This window comes from Delphinapterus leucas, chromosome 19 (genome assembly GCF_059928025.1).
Source record: "Delphinapterus leucas isolate spDelLeu-1000000601 "Yukka" chromosome 19, BTC_Dleu_Yukka2, whole genome shotgun sequence".
Classification (NCBI taxonomy): domain Eukaryota; kingdom Metazoa; phylum Chordata; class Mammalia; order Artiodactyla; family Monodontidae; genus Delphinapterus; species Delphinapterus leucas.
Window position 1 is genome coordinate 18684973 of NC_143147.1, and position 20563 is coordinate 18705535.

The 20563-nt window shown below is 56.4% G+C and overlaps 1 protein-coding gene across 4 annotated transcripts in view; it reads left to right on the forward strand.

Annotated features, from left to right (window-relative positions):
• Nucleotides 1-14355: 14355 nt before the first annotated feature.
• ATP2A3 (ATPase sarcoplasmic/endoplasmic reticulum Ca2+ transporting 3) overlaps nucleotides 14356-20563 on the forward strand; it is a 38390-nt gene continuing 32182 nt past the window's right edge. For 3 of the 4 annotated variants that reach the window (XM_022595936.2, XM_022595937.2, XM_022595935.2), the window contains exon 1: nucleotides 14357-14615. In XM_022595936.2, the coding sequence (XP_022451644.1) occupies nucleotides 14492-14615 (124 nt within the window). In that variant the 5' untranslated portion in view covers nucleotides 14357-14491. Of the gene's footprint in view, nucleotides 14616-20563 lie in introns of all 4 variants that reach the window. The other variant, XM_022595934.2, reaches the window with a different exon arrangement.

Here is a 20563-nt window from a genome sequence, read left to right on the forward strand (position 1 = left end):
CCCTGGGCTGGGTGTCTCCCAGGCCCCCTGAGAACCTTGAAGAGAGGACACACTCACACCATTTCGGAAAGGACAGGTGTACTAAATGCCGGACCCAGCTCGGGCCAGGATGATTTGGGTCTCGGAAGATGAAGATAGACTAGGAGAAAGGAATATGATGAGTAAAGACAGGACAAGAAGACAAAGCAAGTGGGGAAATAAGCTGGAGAAGTGGGAGGACACTGAAATGAGGGGACCGGAGGCAGGCTGGCTGGGAGGGAGGGGGAGCCCACCAGTGACCAGAGGGCCCAGAGTCTGGGGTTGGGGTAAGGCTGAGGCAGGAGACAGAAGGCCTGGAGCTGAGGGCTCCTCAGCCACCCTGCCTCGATGGCCCTGAGGATAAGGATCCTTAGAGGATGCCAGGCTTAGAGTGCCTGGTGGACTGTTCTAAGCTCCTGGAAAAATAACGGGTCCCACCCCGCACCTGAAAACAATAGACGTCAGCGTTTCCAGGCAATGTCGCCCAGAGATCAGCCTCCTGAACTTCAGGGGCCTGTTAGAGTTCAGCTCCTGAACCTAAAATAAATGAGTATGTGCCCTTGGGCAAGTCACTTAGCCTCTCTGAGCCCAGATAAACCATGGAAGGAGGAAACCTCAGTGGGGATAAAGGGAGTAAAGTCAGGCAAAGTGCTCAGATTACACCTAGCACATACTGCATGCCGAGTGTCAGTTACTGTCTTATGCCGGGGACCCAAGAGGTTTAAGGACACTTGTTTTCCAATTATTTCTATATTTAGTTGTTTACAATGATGGTATATACACTTAGGACCACAAAACCCAGTGACGCTTAGGATTTGTGTCTTGGCATTTTCACCCGGGGCCTGCTCCTGGCTGGGGACCGGAGGCCGGGGCGAAAGCCATACTATTGGTTTGACCTGAGCGTGGCCAGGCAGTGCTTGGCTTGGAGCCAGCTGCGGCAGGAAGCATTTGCTGCCCAGAGTCTCCGACCCTTCGTGCCTGGGGATGCCGGGCAGGGGCTGCCTCTGAGAGGAGCTAAGGCAGACCCTTTGTCATTGGTGGGCTCTTGGAGCCTCACAGAGGCCCCCAGGCTGGCACATGACCTATTTTACAGCCTGGGAGTCATCTCAGAGGGCAGGCGACTTGCTGTAGGTTTCACGCATGTTTCTGGGGATGGAACCCCAATCTGACCCGGGCTCTCTGCGCCCCTCTCAGAAGGCTGAGGTCTAGGCCCAGGGGCCATGGGAGTCTGAGACGCACGCCCACCCCCCACCGCTGGGCTGGAGAGTCACATCCGCTGTTTGGCTGTGGGCGTGGGCTCTGCAGCACCTCCTCGGGGTGGGGGGGGAAGCTGGCATTGTGTCCTCAATGGCCTGTTGTGGAAAAATCGCAGAGAGCAGAGTAAACAGAGGACCGAGGCTGCCGCCATGGGAACCGCCGGGTGGAGGTGGCAGTGGAAGGCAGAGGAGGGAGGCTGTGGCTTGGCCCAGGCTCACCTTGGAGCCAGGAATCTGCCAGCACAGATCCAGAGGGCCTACCGGGTGGCTCGAGGAGGTCTGAAGCTCAAGGAGTTCCCCGAGGTCACCCAGCGAGCCAGGGCCAGGGCCAAGGGCAGCGCCCTGGCCTCTCGGCTCTAGCTGCTCTGCTTGCTCCCTGCTCTCCGAGCCAGAAAGACTGGCAGAGGCACAGCAGGAATTTCTTCCAGAACTGTTACTTCCAGGAGACTCTGGGGACAGCCCTTATCCTTTATGGTCCAGACTCTGGCCTTGACTGATGCTCAGAGCAAGGAGCCGTCAATACCCAGGTAAAACTGAGTGTAGTCCCGAGTACTAACTTGTGCTGTTTAAAGTCCTTCACAAGCCCAGAATGAAGCTAGTACCTGGAAGACACTGGCACACAGAGTGTGTGAGCTCACGGGAGATAATTAGCACATGGTGGTATTAACACATGGAGGTAATTAGCACATGGCAGTATTAGCACATGAGAAGCAGTCACACTTGAAAGGTATTAAAGTCAGAAAGATTCAGTGGGATGGATCAAGTTTATGACACGCCACCCGTGCTCCCTTACTAAGGGCCTGATCAAGGGGTACCTTTATTTAAGGGGATGATGATTCACTTTGAGGCTAGAAGAGGAATGAGAGGCAAGATGTGGACCTATTAGTTATGCTTCCTCGTGTGACCTGTAACCACATGCTTTTGGAAGTGGCTGGACCCCTGATGGCTCGGGGCCTGGGGATGAGGTCAGTTTGCTCTCAGGAAGCTATCACTTCCTGTTTCTAAGAATAAGGATCAGCCGGCATTTCCCTCGAGAGTCTCCCAGCCTCCCAGGAGAGAGACTTGTCCACCAAGGCCACGGGCGCTCCTCAGCCCTCCATCATCCGTGAGGCTTCGTCTCTGGGCCGCTCTGCACTCAGCACTCACCCTATGCCCTCGCGCCTCCCCCCTGAAGACTGTGCCACTGCTGGGGCTCCTCGGGGCCTGCTCCCTTCCCCCTGGGGCCACCACAGAAGCCCACACAGGGCTGGCCCCTCTTAGTGCCCGTGGAGGAGGTCCCTGACCTGGCATGCTCCCACAGTGGTGGTGGCCTTTCATGTTCCTGCCTGCTCAGCACCCCGTCCTCCAGGTTCAGTGCCTTGACTGTCCTTTGAGGAACCCCCTTCAGCCCTCGTGTTGACCTCTTCCCTCTTCCTCCTCACCACCCCCCATCTCCCGGGTTTAGAGCATGTGACTCCATATAGCCAACTGGAGCATAACAAGGATTTGTTCAGGAAGGGGCACAGGACCCACATCCCATGGGAGCACAGGATATGAGACTCAAATCAGGGGCTTTTCATGAAACTGCTGGCAGAGAGAATCTCCTTCTTCTAGGGTGACCGTGCAAGTGAGATGTTAGGTGGAGCTCCTGGCGGCCATTTTACCACCATGAGGAGAGAACCCTCTTGGAAATGGACTCACCACAGAAGAAACATCCCAGAGGCAGAGAGAGACAAATTCCCCAATTCATAATTTGAGAACCCTTGATGCAGCCGTTTCTGAAGCCATCACCATCCCCTGGACTTTGAACAGAAATGAGCCAATAATTTCCCATTTGTGCTTCAGCCTATTTAAATTGGGCTTGTATCCCCTGCAACTGAAAAGACACCAGATTTGTCCTCCACATCCAGCTCAGACTCTGCTGGACCCGTGGGGACCTTCCGGGCGCCCCTTTCCTTTTCTCTGGAAGATCCCAGGCACGTGACTGGTTTCCTGCTGGCCTACATCACTCACTCCTTGCTTAGACTAAGGGGACTGAGGGGACCCAGGAGGCTCAATCAGAGGGGAGGAGGCAAGCCAGGAGAGACCCCAGTGGGCGAGGGTTGGTGGAGGTGTGGGGGCTGGGGCAGGGCAGGGGCCTGGTCTCAAGGCATGAGAAGGCCCAAGGTGCATCTGGAGAGGTTTCTCGAGGCTGTGAAGTGAGGGACATTCAAAGGGCTGGTGAGACCATCCTGTCCAGCCCCCGCTGTGCCAGCAGGGTGACTGAGGCCAGAGGGGCAGGGACTGCCCAGGACCCAGCAGCTGGGCAGGGCTCTGTCCACTCAGGGGTTGTAGCGGAGCAAGTGAGGCTCCACCCCATCCCACCCCCAGCCCCTCCCCCATGCCCGCTACTGACACTCTGTGGAAGGTTTCCTCTGAGCAAACGTTTCTCCCTAAAACAGTGTAAAACGTCACAGACCTGGAGCTGGAGGGGGAGAGCCTTGGAGACCACCTGATCCCTCCTATACATCCCCATCCCCCACCCACTGTGCAAGAGGGGAAACTGAGGTCAAAAGAGGGGCTGGGGTCTGCCAGAATTTGCACAGCAGGTGTGGTCCCAGGTGCAGAGTGGAATGGGGATCTCCCAGCTCCCAGGCCAGGCACATCCACTCTCGAAGCCTGGGGGGGAAGGGCAGGCAGTGGGGGATGTGAGGGTGGGGGCCAGGATGACTGTCTGACCACATGTCTGTGCGTCTGTCCCTGAGTTGGGCAGAGGCATGAACATTCTGTAGCAGGTGCCCTTAGTTCCCTTGGAGACGGGGATACCTCAAAAAATCCCGGGGACGGGTTTTCCCTCCACTGTGGGCGGTGGTCCAGCGGGTGCCAGGTCCCAGCATTGCAATCCGTGAGCAAGAGCGTGTGGCTGCTGCCACCAGCATCGCTGTCCCAGGTGGTTCCCGTCCTGTGGCTGTTCTGTGTCTCCCATTCTGTGGCTGTTCTCTTGACATTTACGGTAGAAAATGTCATCACACAAACGTGTATCATTTTCATCTGTCCTCATTTATCTTCTTGCTGACAACATTCCCTGTTTCTTCAGGACTCTGACCCCTTTCCCCTCTACATGGCCTTGCTGTTTCTCCTTGGGACAGTCCCTGGCCTCTCCGGGCTTCGAGTCCAACCTGCGCAAGGAGAGAAAACAGGAGAAGATGACTCAGGGGTCTTTCCAGGTCAGATGCCCTGGGTTCCACTATTTTGTCATTTTTAAGGTGAGGGACAGAGCCATAGCACCTCATCAGGCACTGGGTCCCTTAACCGCTTCTTGGTCTGTGCTCCGAATGCCTTTCTCTGCCTGGTGGTGGAGCGACACCACAAAGGCTGTCCTTCGGGGCAGGCCCCATGCTCAGAGCCACGTGGCAACGGATGAAGTGGGTTCTAGCATTATTCCCGTTTCTCAGACAGCGAAACAGAGAGCAGAACCTGCGCTCTTAACCTCCACTTAACCACATTGCCTCCTGTTAAAAAAAAAAAAGGCAACCAAAAAGACCCAATTCAGAATATTTACAACCCAGGAAGTTAACCACTTGAAAGTTTTGGGGACCGAGACCCCAAATGGGCTTCAGCTTGGTTGGGCGCCCCCCTTTATCACAAATCCCAGACCCTCCCTGTCTTCATTGGCACTTAATGTAAAATGCAGCCAGCTCTTGAGATGTCAAGTTGTTCACCCCAGAGCCTGTGCTAACACTGGGCTAAGACCTGCGTGAGGTCACAGGCAGCCTGTTGTAGGGAACAACCTTGGTTCATCAATTCAGACTAATTAATCACTTAGGTTCTAAATGAGCTATGTTTCTCCCTTTTCCTCCCTTTGTTCTCCCTGGGCAACCTCTGGTGGGGGGTCAGCCCCTTGTCTGCTGGTTTCCCTCCACCTGTTCCATCCAGCGGGGTAATGGGCACCTCCGGCAGTTCTGATTCAAATGCATGGACGGCCCAGGTGCATAAGGCGAAAACTGAGGATGAGTGAAATTACCCTTGAAACCCTCCAGGAAGGGGTGGGGAGCCAGATGCCATCACCTGTCGGTGGTTTCCAGCCAGACATGGGGCAGCCTTGGTTTCTCCAGTGGAGCCCACACCCAAGGCTACCTTTGCACCTTGAGGTCCTGAGAGATACTTGGGCCCAGCAGATTCACAGCTCCATCCCACTTACACACTGAGTGGAAAGGCAAGTGGAGTGACCCACACCATTTATCTTTTACATAACTCATCTCCCACTTGCTTTGAATAAAGACTTTTAAAGTCATCTTTCAGAACAAGAAGTCTGGATGTGGGCGATCTCAGGCTGTTCTGCAGCTCAGCAATGCCTCCCCACATAGCCATCCTCAGGGTAGGTTTCTCATCCTTAAGCTGGATGCCTCATGGCCACAGAATGGCTGCTGCAGCTCCAGGCATCAAAACTCTTCATAGGGAGGAAGCAGGGAAAGCAAAGCCTTCATCCTCTGTATTTTATTCAGGAAGCCCTCAGCAGCCTTCCCCTTATACCTCACTGGCTATGAGTGGGTCACATGGCAATCCTCAGCAGCCAGGAAACTGAGAAAAACAGTATCTGGCAAAGAGGATTTTGGCCTGCGATTGGCTTAAATCACTCATGATTCATGCACTGGGCTGGGGCAAAGTCTTTGCTACCTGGAGTGAAGCCAGGGCTCTGTTAGCAAAAAGGGGGCACCTATGTTGGGTATCCAGCTATCAATGCCATATATTTTCTCAGTTAAACTCACAGCAGTCCACTGAGGTGGGTCTTGTTATCACTCCCATTTTACAAATGATGAAACTGAGACTCATTTAGTAACTTGTCCAAGATCACATGCCTGGTAACTAGTAGCAGTTTAATCCCAGGTCTGTCTCCTGAGAGCATACTCTTAACTACTACACACGCTTAAGTACCTGCTACTTGGGTAGGTACCAGCCAGGCTGTGACCCTCTTGAGGGAAGGGACCACATCTTTCTCTTCTTGGTATTCGGCAATGTCTGAAAATTGACAGAAGCCCAGTTGAGTTGATTTAAACACAAAATCATTTGGTTTTGATACTTGCTGCTTTGTAATATGTTTTATAACCAAGAGTGCAAGCTTGCCAACACTACCTTTAAAAAAATACACCTATCTCTTTTTTTGTATTGTTTTCCACTTGCCCATGCTGGGCTCCTGAAGTCCTGGGAAGAATTCCAATGTAAATATCACCAGTGATGGAAATCTGAGGGAAGGAGAGGAGGATGAAAGACTAATTGAGGCCCAGAAGAGTGTCAGTTCCTCATTAACTGCGGAGCCATGGAAAATTCTTTGTTCCTGCCTGTTGGCGTCTTGCCTCCAGGATCTGGGTGGGTATTGCCTTTGGCCAGCTTCCTGGTCAGGTCCCAGACAGTTTGACCAGAGGGGGAGTGTCCTGGGGAAGACAGGGCAGAACCGGGCTGGGTCCTTGGAAGTGGACACAAGTAAAAGATGGGTTCTGAAGATCTACGGCCCAGTAGGCCCATGCTGGCCACTGTAGATACACCAGCTCACTTAGCACTCAGAATGACCTGTGGGTTTAGGTCTACTATGTTGCCCATTTTACAGATGAGAAAACTGGGGCTCAGAGAGGTGAAGTCACTTGTCCCAGGTCACGCAGCAGAGCTGAGATTAAAAACTAAAGCCTATGGTCTTCTCAGGTGGGGTTCTTTCCCCAGTCAAGGGTGACTGCCACCTCAGGGACCTGGAGTGGATGCTGACGGCATGTTGGGGACACTGGCCCCTCCTCAGAGCTTTCACCAGGCTGTATAACTCAGTGGTCATGAGCAGGGGCTTTGAGTCAGAGCCGGGTTAGGAAACTAGCCCTGCATTGCCTAGGGACCCAGCACGAGCAGAACAGCACAGTGGTTGAAAGCCCGGGCTCTGAGGCCAGATGGCCCGGGTTCAAAGCTTGGCTCTCCTATGTATCAACTGTGTGGCTCTTACCTCATTGGGCAGCTCTATAAAGCAGGGGTGTAAGAACCTGCTCTAAAGTGTAAGGGGTGTAAGGGGTATAAGTGTAAGGGGTGTAAGAACGTGCTGGTAAAGATTAAATAATGCACTCAGCACAGTGCCTGGCTGTTGTTACTTTATACCCCCAGAGCAGATAATGCTGTGAGGTGTCCAAGGCAGATCCCATGCCCAGGTCCCATCCTTCCCTCCACCCCAGCAGCTGGTTGTGAATGACCCACCCAGGAGGGCCTGGGCTGATTTGAATACACAAATGAGGGGGTGTGTGACTCCAGGGAATGAAAGGCAAATGGAACCCAGTTTGCAAATCTGGGCATTTTCATGGAGCCCGGTTACTGGAGGCCAGGGCCTGGGCTGGGTTGGCCGTAAGTCATGGCCTCAGGGAGGGAGCTCAGAGAAGTAGAGGACATGCCAAGGTCACCCAGAGAGTGGGCAATGGGGCAGGGAGACCTGCCGGTGCGTCTGCCCAGAGGCTGGCCATGGCCCAGGCGTCAGGTGTCTTGGGCACCATGCCCGGTCTGCCACGCTGGGGATCTGGGTGCCTTTGCCAACTTCCCTAACCTCTCTGGGCTCCTGGGCCCCACCTGGGGACCTGGAAGGGACCCAGAGGACTGGAGCTGACCTGGCAAGAGGCAGTGCCTAGGCTCTGGGCCACAATGACAGGATATCCCCAGGGAGCTGGGCTGGCCGCCACACAGGGAACACCAGGGCGGAGACCTGGCACCGCTGGTGAGAGACCCAAAAGAGCACTGAGGAGGGAAAGTCAGGACAGCTGGGCCCTGAGAGGGTAAAGAACAGGCCAGGAGTGACATGGAGCCTGTGACTATAGGCGGCAAGGGGACCACAAATAGAGACCTGAGTTTTTCCCTCTGCCCCCAGCCTTTGAGCCAAGGACAGACCTGGGTCTCCTGCCACTTTGTCCTGATTTTGCTCCTGGGTGGACCCTGTAAGCAAGTTCCTACCATGGATCCTGTGAACTCCAGACACTCTTCTGTCCCACCCCCACTGCACAGAGACCCTGGGTCCAGAGGGCAGGGGGCTTTCTCAGACTCCCATGGCCAGGGTTGTGCCCAGAAGGAGCCAGCCTCGCTTGAGGACTTGACCAGCCCCACTAATCCAGCCCCAGGCCTGTGGGTACCCGCTGGGTAAGGCTGAACCAGCAGCCCCTGCTCTCTGCACACAGGAGGCAGGGATGGTTCTCCAGGCTGAGGGTCTAACCAAGAAAAGCCTTGCCCTCAGGTACCCCCAGGCCAAAGGCCTTTCTCTATACCAGGGAGCAAGTCCCAGGTCTCACATTCCTTTTCAAGTTGTGCCTCAGTCTTACAAGCCTGGTCAGGTGTAACCATTTACAAGGCAAATAGGGGTTTTGTGTTTTAACGTCTTACAACCCACTACCAGCTGATCCTATAAGCAGACTGGTCAGGCATGGCCTGGAACCTGGAATGAAACCTCCTCCCTGCCAAGCAGGGCTTCTCACCTCACTGGCCAAGGTGCTGATAGGCACAGCCCAAGACTAGCCAAGGCACTATGTGCTCGTGCCAGACACTGTGGCAGAAAAAGTAACGGAGCTAGGAGGTAACCCAACCCTCTGTGTGACCTCCAGCAAATTCCAGCCTCTCTCTGGGCCTTAAACCCCTGTCCATACAATGGGAGTGCTAACTCTGATATATCCATGGTGAGACTGTCGCAGCTCCTGGATGTGATTATACTTACTCAGTCTTTCACTTTCCAGTATTTGTATCCCATTTCCTTTTCTTCTCTTATTGCATTGGCTAAGAACGTGTTCATTTAACCAGTATCTTTGAGAGTCTAGTAAGTGCCAGACCAGATGCCAGGCACTGAGAGGCAATGATGAGTGTTATAGACACATTTTCAGTCTCAGGAGATCCCCAGCCTAGAGGGCAACTTTATAATGACCTTCATGCACTGGGCCGCCCTGTAGAGACCTTGTGATGACTCAGATGCAGCTCGTGTCCTGGAGGGATGCACAGCTTGGATGCTGCTGCTGAAAATTCAGGCAAATAGGGCGGAGCACAGAAAAGCTGGGCAACTCAGGAGGCACACAGTCACTGGCTCTTGAGGGGTCAAAGAGGACTTCTCGGAGAAGGTAGCATTTGAGCCTGGCTTTAAAGAGTAAGGAGGGTTTAGACAGGTAAAGATGAGAAGAACTAGTTTCCTACTACAGGTAATAGCATGGGCAGAGGCAGGGAAGGAGAAGACAGGTCAAAGTGACTAAAGTCCAAGGGGCTGAGGAGTTGATGTTAATTGGGGAGACCATGGGGAGCAGGAGAGTAGCAGCATGGCTGCTTAGGAAGAGGGCTCTAGTAGCAGCACCAGGAGAAGGCAGGTCTGCAAGAAGCAGGCGCACCCTCACGTGACATGCTCCCCCCCTCCTGAGGTCCAGGAGGGTGTCTCTGTCCACCATTGGGAGGGAGAGGACAACTTCCTCTCCTCAGCCTGGCCAGGGAGATAAGGGGACAACGACAGGAAGTTGCCTCAAGGAGCTAAAGAGTGAGTAGCCTGACCCAAGGCCCCGGCCCCCATGCTGTGCAGGGCGGTCCCACAGAGGTGGATGCAGGGAAAGGAGGCCAGCCTCCTCTGGCCAAAATGCAATGGTCCGGGTGTCCAGGACCGAAGGCCCCTGGGTGCCTGTTCTGTCCCACTTGCTGACAAAGCCCCACTTCCCCAGGTCTCTGAAGGCCAGGTGTGCCCCCTTCCCAGGAAGAGGCTCCGGAGTTTTCCTGCCTTAACTCAGTCATTCAGACACCCTCCCTGACACCTCCTGAGAACTGAGGTGAGTCTGCCTTCAAGGGTGACTACAGACGGGGGTGCAGGGCAGACAGTGAACACCAGGGTGCAGGGAGCTTGATGGGGTCATACGGGCGATGGGAGTCTTATTGGCCTCAGGGATGAGCCATGGCTTCTGGGCCTTAAGGTCTGATAGGAACGAGCCCCAGAGGATGGCAGAGGGAACAGAGTGAGCAAAGATCCAGAGACAAGAAACTTCTTACTGTGTACAGGGAGCTCGATGTGGCCCCAGTGGGACAGCACGGGCACCTGCAAGTGATGAGGGTGAGTGTGGGCCAGGGAGGCTGGGTATCCCTGAGGGGCAGGGCTGAGGGGAGGTCAGAGGGTGGGGGTCCCCACCTAGGGCACGGGGAGAGGCGGGAGGGTGGCTCCAGGTTAGTAGGGGTCCTAGGCCCAAGAGGACTGGGGTTGGGGTGCATCTAGAACTTGCCCAGGGGTCCCCAAGACTGAAATAAAAGAACTTGCGGTTAGGGGGGTGGCCGACAGGAGGGTCTCCCACTCTGTACGGCTGGGGGCCAGTCTTCCCTGCCCCCACTTCACAGGGTCTGTCCAAGTGGGCAGTGTGGGGCTAAGACAGTGGACTCGAAAGGGAGGGAGGAACGGAGGGAGGGAGAGAGGGAATCAGGGAGCGGGGGAAGCTGGGACAACAGCAGGGTGGGAGCCCAGTCCTCCTGTCTCCAATCCTCCCAAACTCTGGCCCAGCGCCTGTCCCCTGAACTATCGCTCAAGACCCTCCCCCAGGTTCAGGTTGGAGCCCCCATTGGCCAGGCTGTCCTAAGCTCACTCCCTGGCCTCGGAGGAGACCTCCCCAGCCTGGCCCAGCAGAGGTATCCCAGCAGCTGAACACCAAGGAAAGCTATCAGCAGAGGAGGAACAGGACACTTGGCCTGGGAGTTCCAGCTGAAGCTAGGCCTTGGCCTCCCTGGCTCCATGTCCCTGTTTGAGTCCCATCCTCTCTCTGGGCCTCAGTTTCCCCTTGTGTGCAATGGGGAGATAGGCCTTGACCTATGGGGCCTCATTCAAAGTCAGTCAGAAGCGTGCAGGGAAGAGCATGAATACACAGGGTTGGGGTAGCCAAGGAACTGAGTTTCGTGGGGAGACATTTTAGGGGGAGGAGCTGGGAGAGCACTTGAGGCCAGGGGAACAGCCTGGACAAAGGGCTGAAGGTAGAATGTGCAAGGCCCGTTGGGAGAATTTTGAGCAGACCGGTTTGCTTGGATATGAGTAGGAGCCGACTGGTAAAGAAAGGGCTGTGACTGCTGAAGAGTCGGGACTTTATACTGCCGATAATGGGGAGCTAAGGAAGGGTCTTGAGCAGAGGGATGAAGTAATGAAATCACCAGCTCAGGCAGGCAATCTTGATATACAGAGGTAAGTCTGGAGGCAGGGAGGCCAGGGAGGAGGCTGTTGGAGAGCTTGAGAGCGAAGGTGGGGCCTGAGCGGGGGCAGTGACGATAGGCGATAAGGTAGGGCAGGGAGAGGGGAGCTGCAAGAGGAACCCTCTTCCGCCTCCACGTGGGGTCCTCCAGGCCCCTCCCACTCCACTTGGCCCCACACGCCCTCCCACCTCAACCCGCTCCTCCCCCACCTCAGGGCTGAACCCCTCACCCACCAGAAACACGGGAGTCAGCTGTCACTCCTCACTTGCTCTCATCCCTGAACCTAATCCGCAACCAGGTCCCTCTGCCTTGGTCTACACCTCCTCATTTTTTACCACTGTGGGGTCCTTTCAGCGTCTCCTCTCCCCTTGGATGCCGTCCCCCACCAGCTTCCAGGGGGAAATTATTCTAGAAAGCAAATATGACCTCGCATCTTCATTGCTTAAAAGGCCAGGCCATTAAATGTTCGATCAGGGCTCTCAGCGTCCTAGCCCTGCGTCTCTGGTCTACCCTCCTGATCCCGTGCTCATGCTCCTTCTGGTGCAGCCATGCTGAGGGGCTGAGGCACCGTCTCTGGCACACGGCTGAGGTTTCCCACCTTCAACTTAGGTTGTTTTTTCTGCCTGTGACACCCTCTTCTTCATGTGTCCAAATCCTTCTGGCAAAGACCTACCTTTCCCCCATGTTCTGCTCTGCCCCCCCCAGGTGAGGTTGGCAGGCACGCCTCCTGCCAAAGAGGTGGTAAGTTCTGCCATCATTTGTCCTGTGGGGGATTTAGAAAGAGCTGGGACTGGGTGCCAGACCTAGAGCTCTCAGTACCTGGCAGCTGGGAGGTGGGGAGGATAGACCAGCCCTTTGGACAGCGTACCTGTGACCATGTCCCCCTGGCTACAAGCTGTATGTCTAGGTGCAGATAGAGGGTATAATGGGGGGGGGCACACAGCAACTGGGCAAGTAGTTGGAGTGTGAAATGACTGTGGAAGCTTGGAGCAATGCCCAGAAGCTGTCATGGGGGCAGCCAAGCAGGTGGGCATGCTGACAGGTGTGTGAACCTGCCAGGTGGGGGCCATAGTTGCTGGCAGCTGCTGGCCCTGCTTGTGGTGGTTTGGAAGCAGGGTGGGGTGCGGTGGGTGGGCTGGAGAGAGGGAAGATAGGCCAGGCTGCCAGAGCAAACAGGCAGGCCTTCTGGCTCTGCCTTCGAGCAAATGCCAACTGACAGCTGAGGGTGGGGTGGAGTGGGAGAGGCTTAGTGTTAAGGTCCCTGGGGCTGACAAACGGGAGTCGTACCCCAGGATGTGTAAGTGGGGGAGGGAGAGGGATTTCCAGTTGCTTTGTGACTAGGGCTTCATGTCTCTGGGAGAGAGGTCTCTAGTGGAAAGCTGTAGGGTTCTGTCCCCGCCTAGCCCTAGCTAACATTTTCCCTGGCAACTTAGAGATGCAGGTAGGGCTGTCTTTGTGCACTACAGTGGTGGGGGAAGAAAGGGAGAGGGTGGAAACACAGGGAATATTGGACTTGAGATCTAAAATGTCGGGCTGCACGAAGCCACAGCCAGAAAACCAGCATTACCCTAGGCTGAGCCCCAGCTGACGCCCCTGGAGTCAGTCTGGGTGACCTCTCAAAAGCAGCAAAGCACTGGACCATTCCGCCAGCTAGTCCTCACTCAATCTCTCTATATTCAAGGAGTAATGGCAAAGGGGAGAGAGAGGAGCAGGACTATGGCCCCATCCTAGGAGGAAGAGATCAGGAACTGGGGGGACACTGGGTAGGGGTCAGCGGGGGGGGGGGCCAGGCTGGAAGCTGGGGCTTGTGTGTGCGCAGTTGCAGTCTCCCGGAAGGCTTTCTGTTTGCAGAGGCACTATAGGGTTTGGGGTTTGAACAGCCGGCTGAGTGGGCTCAGTCCTGGAATCTCTGACCTTGTGCCACCAAGGTGGATCCCAGAGCTCTGGGCAGCAGAGGCCGCCGGTAAGGGTATGATGGTGGGCGGGGTGAGACTGGCTGGGTCTCTCAAGCTGGAGGGGCGCAAGCAGATTTGCTCTTTTTTGCTCTTCCCTTTGGCGCGGTGAGTGGTTTCTGCCTTCCCACAGTTTGCTTCCCTGACCTGCAGCCCTCCTCCTGGTACCCCTGGACAGACTGGAGCTCAGGGAGCACCGGAGTAGGGGTTTCCCTTCCCTCCCCTGCCCTGCGCCAGGGTCACTCTCCCTGGGGGCCTGGTCAGAGGCCTCCCCCCTACACCCTCAGACTTCTCCAGGGAACCCTCATCCCACTTGGCAGTTACATTTCCTGCTGGGGTGAAGGTGTGAGTCTAAGGTAGCAAGACTGGTTTACTTTCTTATATACTGGGTCATTGTTAGAGGTTCTGATTGTGTGAGGAATAACCACTCATCGCTGGACTTTAGGAAAACAATAAAGCAAGCATAAACATCAAAAGAAGAAAACATCAAGTAATCTCCAGAGGAGTCTTGCTTATTCACAGGCTTTTGGGTTCCCTCTAGACCCAGGGTCATACTTTGCAGAATTCGAGTAGGGGGTAGGAAGCCCCTCTATGGACATCCCCGTTTTGCAACCTCCCAGGACCCAAGAGGGCTCAAAAGAAGGCATCTCGGAGACACGTGCTCAGCAGCCCTCCCCAGTTCTCTGACCTGCCTCCCCCTTCCAGCTCTGTGGACAGTGGTCGAGGCCCTTCCGGACCACGCTCCCTCGGCCCCCCCAAGCTCAGCGCGTTCCGCGTGGGCGGCCTCAGTTCCCGCTTCTGCAGAATGGGCGGGCAGCTAAGCCTCCGCGCCTCGGGGTCCTGCGGGGGCGGGGCGGAGGGCTCCGAGGGCGGCCGGAAGGGGTGTGAGTGCGGGGGCGGGCCCCAGGCCGCCCCGCCCCTGGGAGGGAGCCCGGGGCGCAGCATTCTGGCGCGGGCCGCGGCCGCCGCCGCCACTGCCGTCGGGGAAGGTCCCAACGCGGTCCTGGCCTCGCGCGGCGCCCGTCGGGGCCCGAGCCCCCCGCGCCCCGCGCAGTAACCCTGCAGAGAGGCGGCCCCGACTGTGCCGACGGCGCAGACTGCCGTGGGGGCGGCATGGAGGAGGCGGAGGCGCACCTGCTCCCGGCCGCCGACGTGCTGCGCCGCTTCTCAGTGACTGCCGAGGGCGGCCTGAGCCCGGAGCAGGTGACCGGCGCGCGGGAGCGCTACGGCCCTAACGGTGAGAGCGCGGGCCACGCGGGGGCAGCCGGGGCCGCGTGCGCCGCGGTCTCCGTATCGCCCCCGGCACCGCGGCTGCGGAGAGGTCCACTCCCCTCCCAGCCATCGGCCCCCGCGGGCGGGCGGGCAGGCAGGAAGCGAGGGCTCAGGAAACCTCTGCAGATGCCCTTGGGGCTCCCGGCGGGGCTGCGCGGTACCTTCGCAGGGGAAGTGGGGGTGCGGGTTCCGGGTTCGGAGACCGGACGCCTGGCTCCCCTGCCCCGCTCTCCTCCCTCCGGGCCCAGGGACCCGTGCGGCCCTTCCGGGCTTCCCACCTCCACCCGCGTCCCAGTCCACTCCTGCAGGCCCTCGCCCACCCCCATCGGCGCTCAGCGCTGCATCCCCGCGCCGCCGCAGTCCGCCGGAGTCGTGCAGGTGCACACACCGGGGTCGGCCGGCGAGGGACCAGCCGGGGACTCTGAGGCCCAGCCTCCTAGCTGACCCCGAGGGTCTCCCCCGAGGGCTCAGTAAAACGCCCAGAAGGTGCAGCTTGTCAGCTGGCAGGCTTGGTGACCCCACCCCCAGGTCTTCCTCTTTCTGCAACCCCAGGCGGATGTGGCTGGCGGAGTCGGTGGGGGCTTTGAACTGCTGAGGCGGGAGACCCACCTCCTTGGGGGTGGCAGGTTCAAGGCCTCACTCAGGGAGTTGCCTGGGGAGGCCTTTCCTTCCTGGGTGACCTGGAGCCACGCCTGCCCATCTCTGGGCAAGGAGGGAGCCTTCATGCTGTTGCTGTTTGAGAGGGAAAGGTATCGTTCTTCCTCATGTCCAAAGGAGTGTGGGATTCTCCGCCTGCCAAAAAGCACGGCAAGTGCCAGTAGTGTCCAGATATGACCCAGAGATGGTAGAAGATGTAGAGGTCCCTCCCCAGGTCGCTTGCAGGCAGGATTTGCCACCCCTTTGGTCCACCCCCAGGGCACGGGGCAGAGTGTTAGGGGTCCAGAGAGAAATGTCGCCTCCATCCCCAGAGTGCAGCCTGGACCCACGCCCTTTCAGAACTTGGGGCCTCACCCTTTCAGGGTTCCCCGCCAGCCAGAAGGAAGGTTCTCTGGCCTGTGTGTCTCACTGCTCAGGGCTGGCTTGAAAATTACGAAGAGCTGTCAGAAAGGGAGCTTTGGGTTTTGTATTGGTTTATGACAACCACCTCTTATATAAATATTATCTTTCTGGAGCAGAAATCCTTTTTCGAAAAAATTAGTTGCTATATTTAGTTGAGCTGTGGGCGGAACTAGGGAGATAAATATTATTTAATATCCCCTACTAGTGACTTGGCAGGGAGGGTGTCCTCGCTGCAGGAGCGCAGGGCATCAGGGCTGGTCCCCCAGCCCATGGGTGGGGCTGGGGGTCGGGGCAGCAGGTCTGGGGTTCCACTGCCTCCTCTGTGCTGCTGTGGCCTCCAGCTTGGGAGTCCTGATTCCCAAGGGAAGCTGGAGATCCAGCCCTTGGTTCTGCCTCCAGAATCACACAGATGTTGCCCTGTGTTACTCTGGCCAACACCTTTCTCCTTTCTGGCCCCCATGTCTTCATGAGGAGGGGAAGCTGGCTGGGAAGGAGGGAGGCTCTAGTTCCCCCCATGTTGTTTTGTCTAGGTGAGAGGATTTGGGGGTGCCCTGGTGGCTGAGCATCTGTGTGGGGTGATGAATAAGGATGTTGGTGCAGTGCGTAGGTACAGAGAGGTGGATGTGCATTTTGGGGAGGGTGGTAGGACAAGTTAGGGGGCTATTCCTGGGCTCCTCTGGTTCCTCTGTGCTTCGATGGTAGTAAAAATGAAAGCTCATGTTCGCTGACTACCTATTGATACTACGTGCCAGGCATTGGTCTTATAGCACTTTTCATCCCTTGTCTCATTCCTTCCCCAAAACAACTCTATGAAAACAACTGTTGTCATCCCCATTTTACAGAGGAGGTAACTGAGGCACCAGGAGGTTAGACAGCTTACCCAAGGTCACACAGTAAGTGGTAGAGCTGGTACTGGGTGCCTGCCCCCCTCTGGGCCTCGGTTCCCCTGTCTGTTCAAGGGGGTCATCGGTTCTGCAGACTCTGGGACCCTGGTGTTGGGGCCTGTGCTAGGAGCTGGGGTCAGCTAGACAGGAGCTAGTACAGCCTTGCCCCCGGCCCCCGCGGGGCCCCCAAGGGTTTTTTCCTCGGGAAGCATTCCAGAGCTCTGGAAGTCATCAGGTGAGGAGAAGGGAGCCGGCTGCCCCTTCCTGCCTCATGCTCCCCCAGCAGAGCCCCGGCCTGAGGGGGAGGCGTGGGTGTTCCGCGGTCTCTACCCACGCAGCCTCTGGGGTGAGGCTGACAGGGTTTTGAGCCCTAGCTCTGCCCTTTCATAGCTGTGCAATCCTGTATATAACTGCTTTGCCTCTCAGTGCCTCTATTTGCTCATCATAAGTGAGGCTACGATAGGACCCATGTCAGACATTTGTGAGTGTTTGCGTACACCAAGCCATCCCTTCTTGTGGCAGAAGGAGCTGGGCCTGGCTCTGGGCCAGAAATGGGGTGGAGGGGGCAGGACCTGCAGGTGGAGGGAACACCCCAGGGACTAGTGTCCTCCCCCACCCCAGGAGTCTATGCACCTGCAAGGTCGTTAGGCTGGAAACCACAAGGAAGTCATTTGCTTAAGTCTTGAAGTTCACAATTTCTGCCAGCACAGGAAGAGGGGAAGCAGGGGCCGGGGATCCTCCCTCCCTGCTCCTCATAGCTGGGGGAGGGGCCTCAGTCAGTGAGTGTACTGGGAGTCGCACCTCCCTCCCCCGCATCTATCCCAACCCCAGCAAGTAGCCATGTCCTCTGAGGCCCCAACAGGGCAGAAAGTGGGAGGCTCCTGGCCTCTTGTGAGCCGCCTTTCTCTGCAGACCCCAGCGGTGCCCAGGACTCAGCTTTCTTGGAGGGGCCTTTTCTACATCCCTTCAACTTATTTTTTTGAATAAAAATGTGCACACCGTACCACATTCAAAATGTACAAAAGGTATATAGTAAATTCTCCCCAGCCCTGTCCCCAATCACCCATTCCCAGCCACCCCAGTGTCTCCTTCCCAAGATATTCTGTGCACACACACTTCTGGGTCTGTGATCGATGATCTTTTTTACATGAAAGGAAGTGGATTTTGAGGGCTGTTTTGCCCCTGATTTCCACGCGACCGAGTCACTCTTGCAGGTGGTTCCACGTGGAGCATCCTTGGGCTTCCTAGCGGCCACTCAGAGTTTCATCATGTGGGTGTTCCAGCACTTCTTCACCCGAGCTTTTGATGGGCTCTGGGGTTGTTTGAAGCCTCTGTTATCACACACACGTTATAAGGCACATCCTTGTCCCCATGTCATTTCACACACTGTGACTATCTCCAAAGGATAAATTCCTAGAGGGGGAATTGCTGGGTCAAAGGGCGTGTGCATTTTAAATTTTGACCGCTGTTGCTAAATTGTTCTCCATAAAGTTGCACCAGTTGACCTACCACCTCACCTACCATTTCCCTACCACCTCACCAGCACAGTGTGTTGTTGGATGCCAATCTCATAGAAGAGTGGCCTCTCATAGTCTTACTTTGCATTTCTCTGTTTGCCAGTCATGTTGGGCATTTTTTCATATATGCAGGAGCCATCTGATCTCCTCATGTCCGTGGATGGGCTGCCTATCACCCCTGCTGGATGTGAGCCTAGGCAGGAGGCAGGACTGGGTTGGGGGTGTCCCCCCAAACGGGCGGGCCAACACCTAAGCCACCCCCACCCCAGAGCCCACCGATGTGGGAGTCAGGCGAGGTCCCAGGAAGTCTCTGCGGGGGAGGGGCAGTGTCTCTGTTTAGGGGAGCTGGGGGAGGGGCTGTGACAGGGGCTGGAGCCTGCCTTCCTGGGCCTCAGCCTGCCCATCTGTACAGTGGGTACCAGAGCTCCGGGGTGCCAGGTGGGAGGGATAGTCTGGATTTAGATTCCTGCCGGTGTGGTCTCTGCTGTGATCTTATCTCCTGCCCTCAGCCCAGGTACCCGCTTCCTTGGCCGCAGTGTTGTCAGTAGGGCAGAGACAGGCCCCTGAGATCCCCCAAGGGCCTTGCAGATGTGAACTGCCTCGGATCTGAGGCGGGTATTTCAGGCTTCATCCCAGTTCTCACACCCTTGTTGGGCAGCCTTAGTACCCCCTCTCAGGAACAGCACCAGCCCTGCCCCTGCAGAACCCCAAGCCCTTGCACCAGGAGCTCCCTGAGGCGGGACTGGGTCTGCTCACAGCACCGAGGACGCCCAGCAAACACTTTGCCTCCAGGCCTGGTCAGCCAGTAAGGCTGCACCAGGGCAGAGGTTATCCGCTCCAGGTGGGGCCTGGAGACCATGGCAGGCCAGGTGGGCGGGGTGGCGTCTGCCAGCCAAGGTCTCTCCCTGACTTTGTGAGTGAGGATTTAATTGCTCTGTAAATTTACCTTTGAGGAAGACCTTGGTGAGCACTCGCCTCTCCCAACTGGAACCAATACTTAGAAGCCGAAATACCAGTTTCCATTGTTGTGAAAAGGAAGGAGTCAAGGGGGGATTAGGGGAGCAGGTGGTGTGTAGAGCCTGGGGGCAGCCCTGGCCCCGCACCCCCCTTCTCCTGGGCTCTGGGCTGTGAGCCCAGGGTCCAGGGCTGAACCATGGGGCAACCGAATAAACAATTCAGTGAGGCTCTGTGTGGACCCAGGGATGACTCAGCCCCTGCCTGCCCTGGGGGTGCTCCGGGGCGGGAAGCAGAAGGCAACATTGATGACCCTTGAGAGAAGAGCTTTTCTGGGAAGCCTTCCTGGAGATTCAGATGAGGAAATGGGGAGGTACCCTGCACAGAAAAAATGGCGAAACAAAATCTTGGAGGGGGGAAAGCTTTAGCAAAACCAGGGGACGTGGTAGCAATCCTGAGGCATCTCACTTGGCTGACAGAGGGAGGGACGGATGTCTAAGATATGAGAGTGATTCTGGAAGGGTGGGTTGGGGCAAATCCAGGAAGACCTTGAAGGCCCTGTTAAGGTTGGTCTTTATCCTGTAGGTCCAGGAGAGCCACTGAAGGTCTGTGAGCGGGGCAGGGTCATTCATTCATTCACAGAGTTTTATTGAGCACCTACTGTGTGCCAGGCGCTGTCCCAGGTGCTAGGGACACTGGAGCTTCCATCCTCTTAACTGTTGTTATGGCTGATGTTTACTGAGCATTCACCATATGCTATGCATTAGTCTAAGTTCTTCATACGTATTACATCATTTCATCTTCACAGCAACCTTATGAGGTAGTTACTATTATTATCCCCATTTTCCAGATGCAGAAACTGAAGCACAGCCAGGGTTAAAGTGACTTGCCTGTGGCCACAGAACTACCAAGATATAGGATTTGAACTCCAGCCCTCTGGACCAGGCTCTCTGCTCTAAGCTGCAGAGTTTCTCTAATCACATCCCAGGCCCTTCCAGGCCAGCTCCACATCGGGCATCTGTGGACATGGGCTGGTTCAGTCTGGCAACAGTGACCCAGAGCAGGGTTCGGCCAGGAGAAGCCACCATGTGAGAGGTCCAGACAAGAATAGTGGGGGCTCATATGCCCCCAGGCTGGCCCAGCTGGGGTCTGGGAGGGGCAGCACCTCCTGTTACTGACTTGGCCCGTGCAGCCTGGCAGATGGCACCAAGAGGTGGGCAGGGCCAGGGCATTCTCTTCACTTAACAAATGGGGCATCTGGTGCTGCTGAGGGCCCAATGCCATCATTTCAAGGGGGAACTGGCTCAGCCCCACCAAATGCAGCCTGGAGATGGCAAGGGGGAACCAGCATCTTCCAGGGATGCCTAGGAAGGGGAGGAGGTGCTCTCCTAGCCCCTGGATCCCCCACCGTGGCCCTGGAACTAATTCATGTGAGGGGAGAACTGGGTTGTTCAGAGTCTTGGCAGGATTGGAGTTTGAAGCAGATCAGGCCTGAGCAG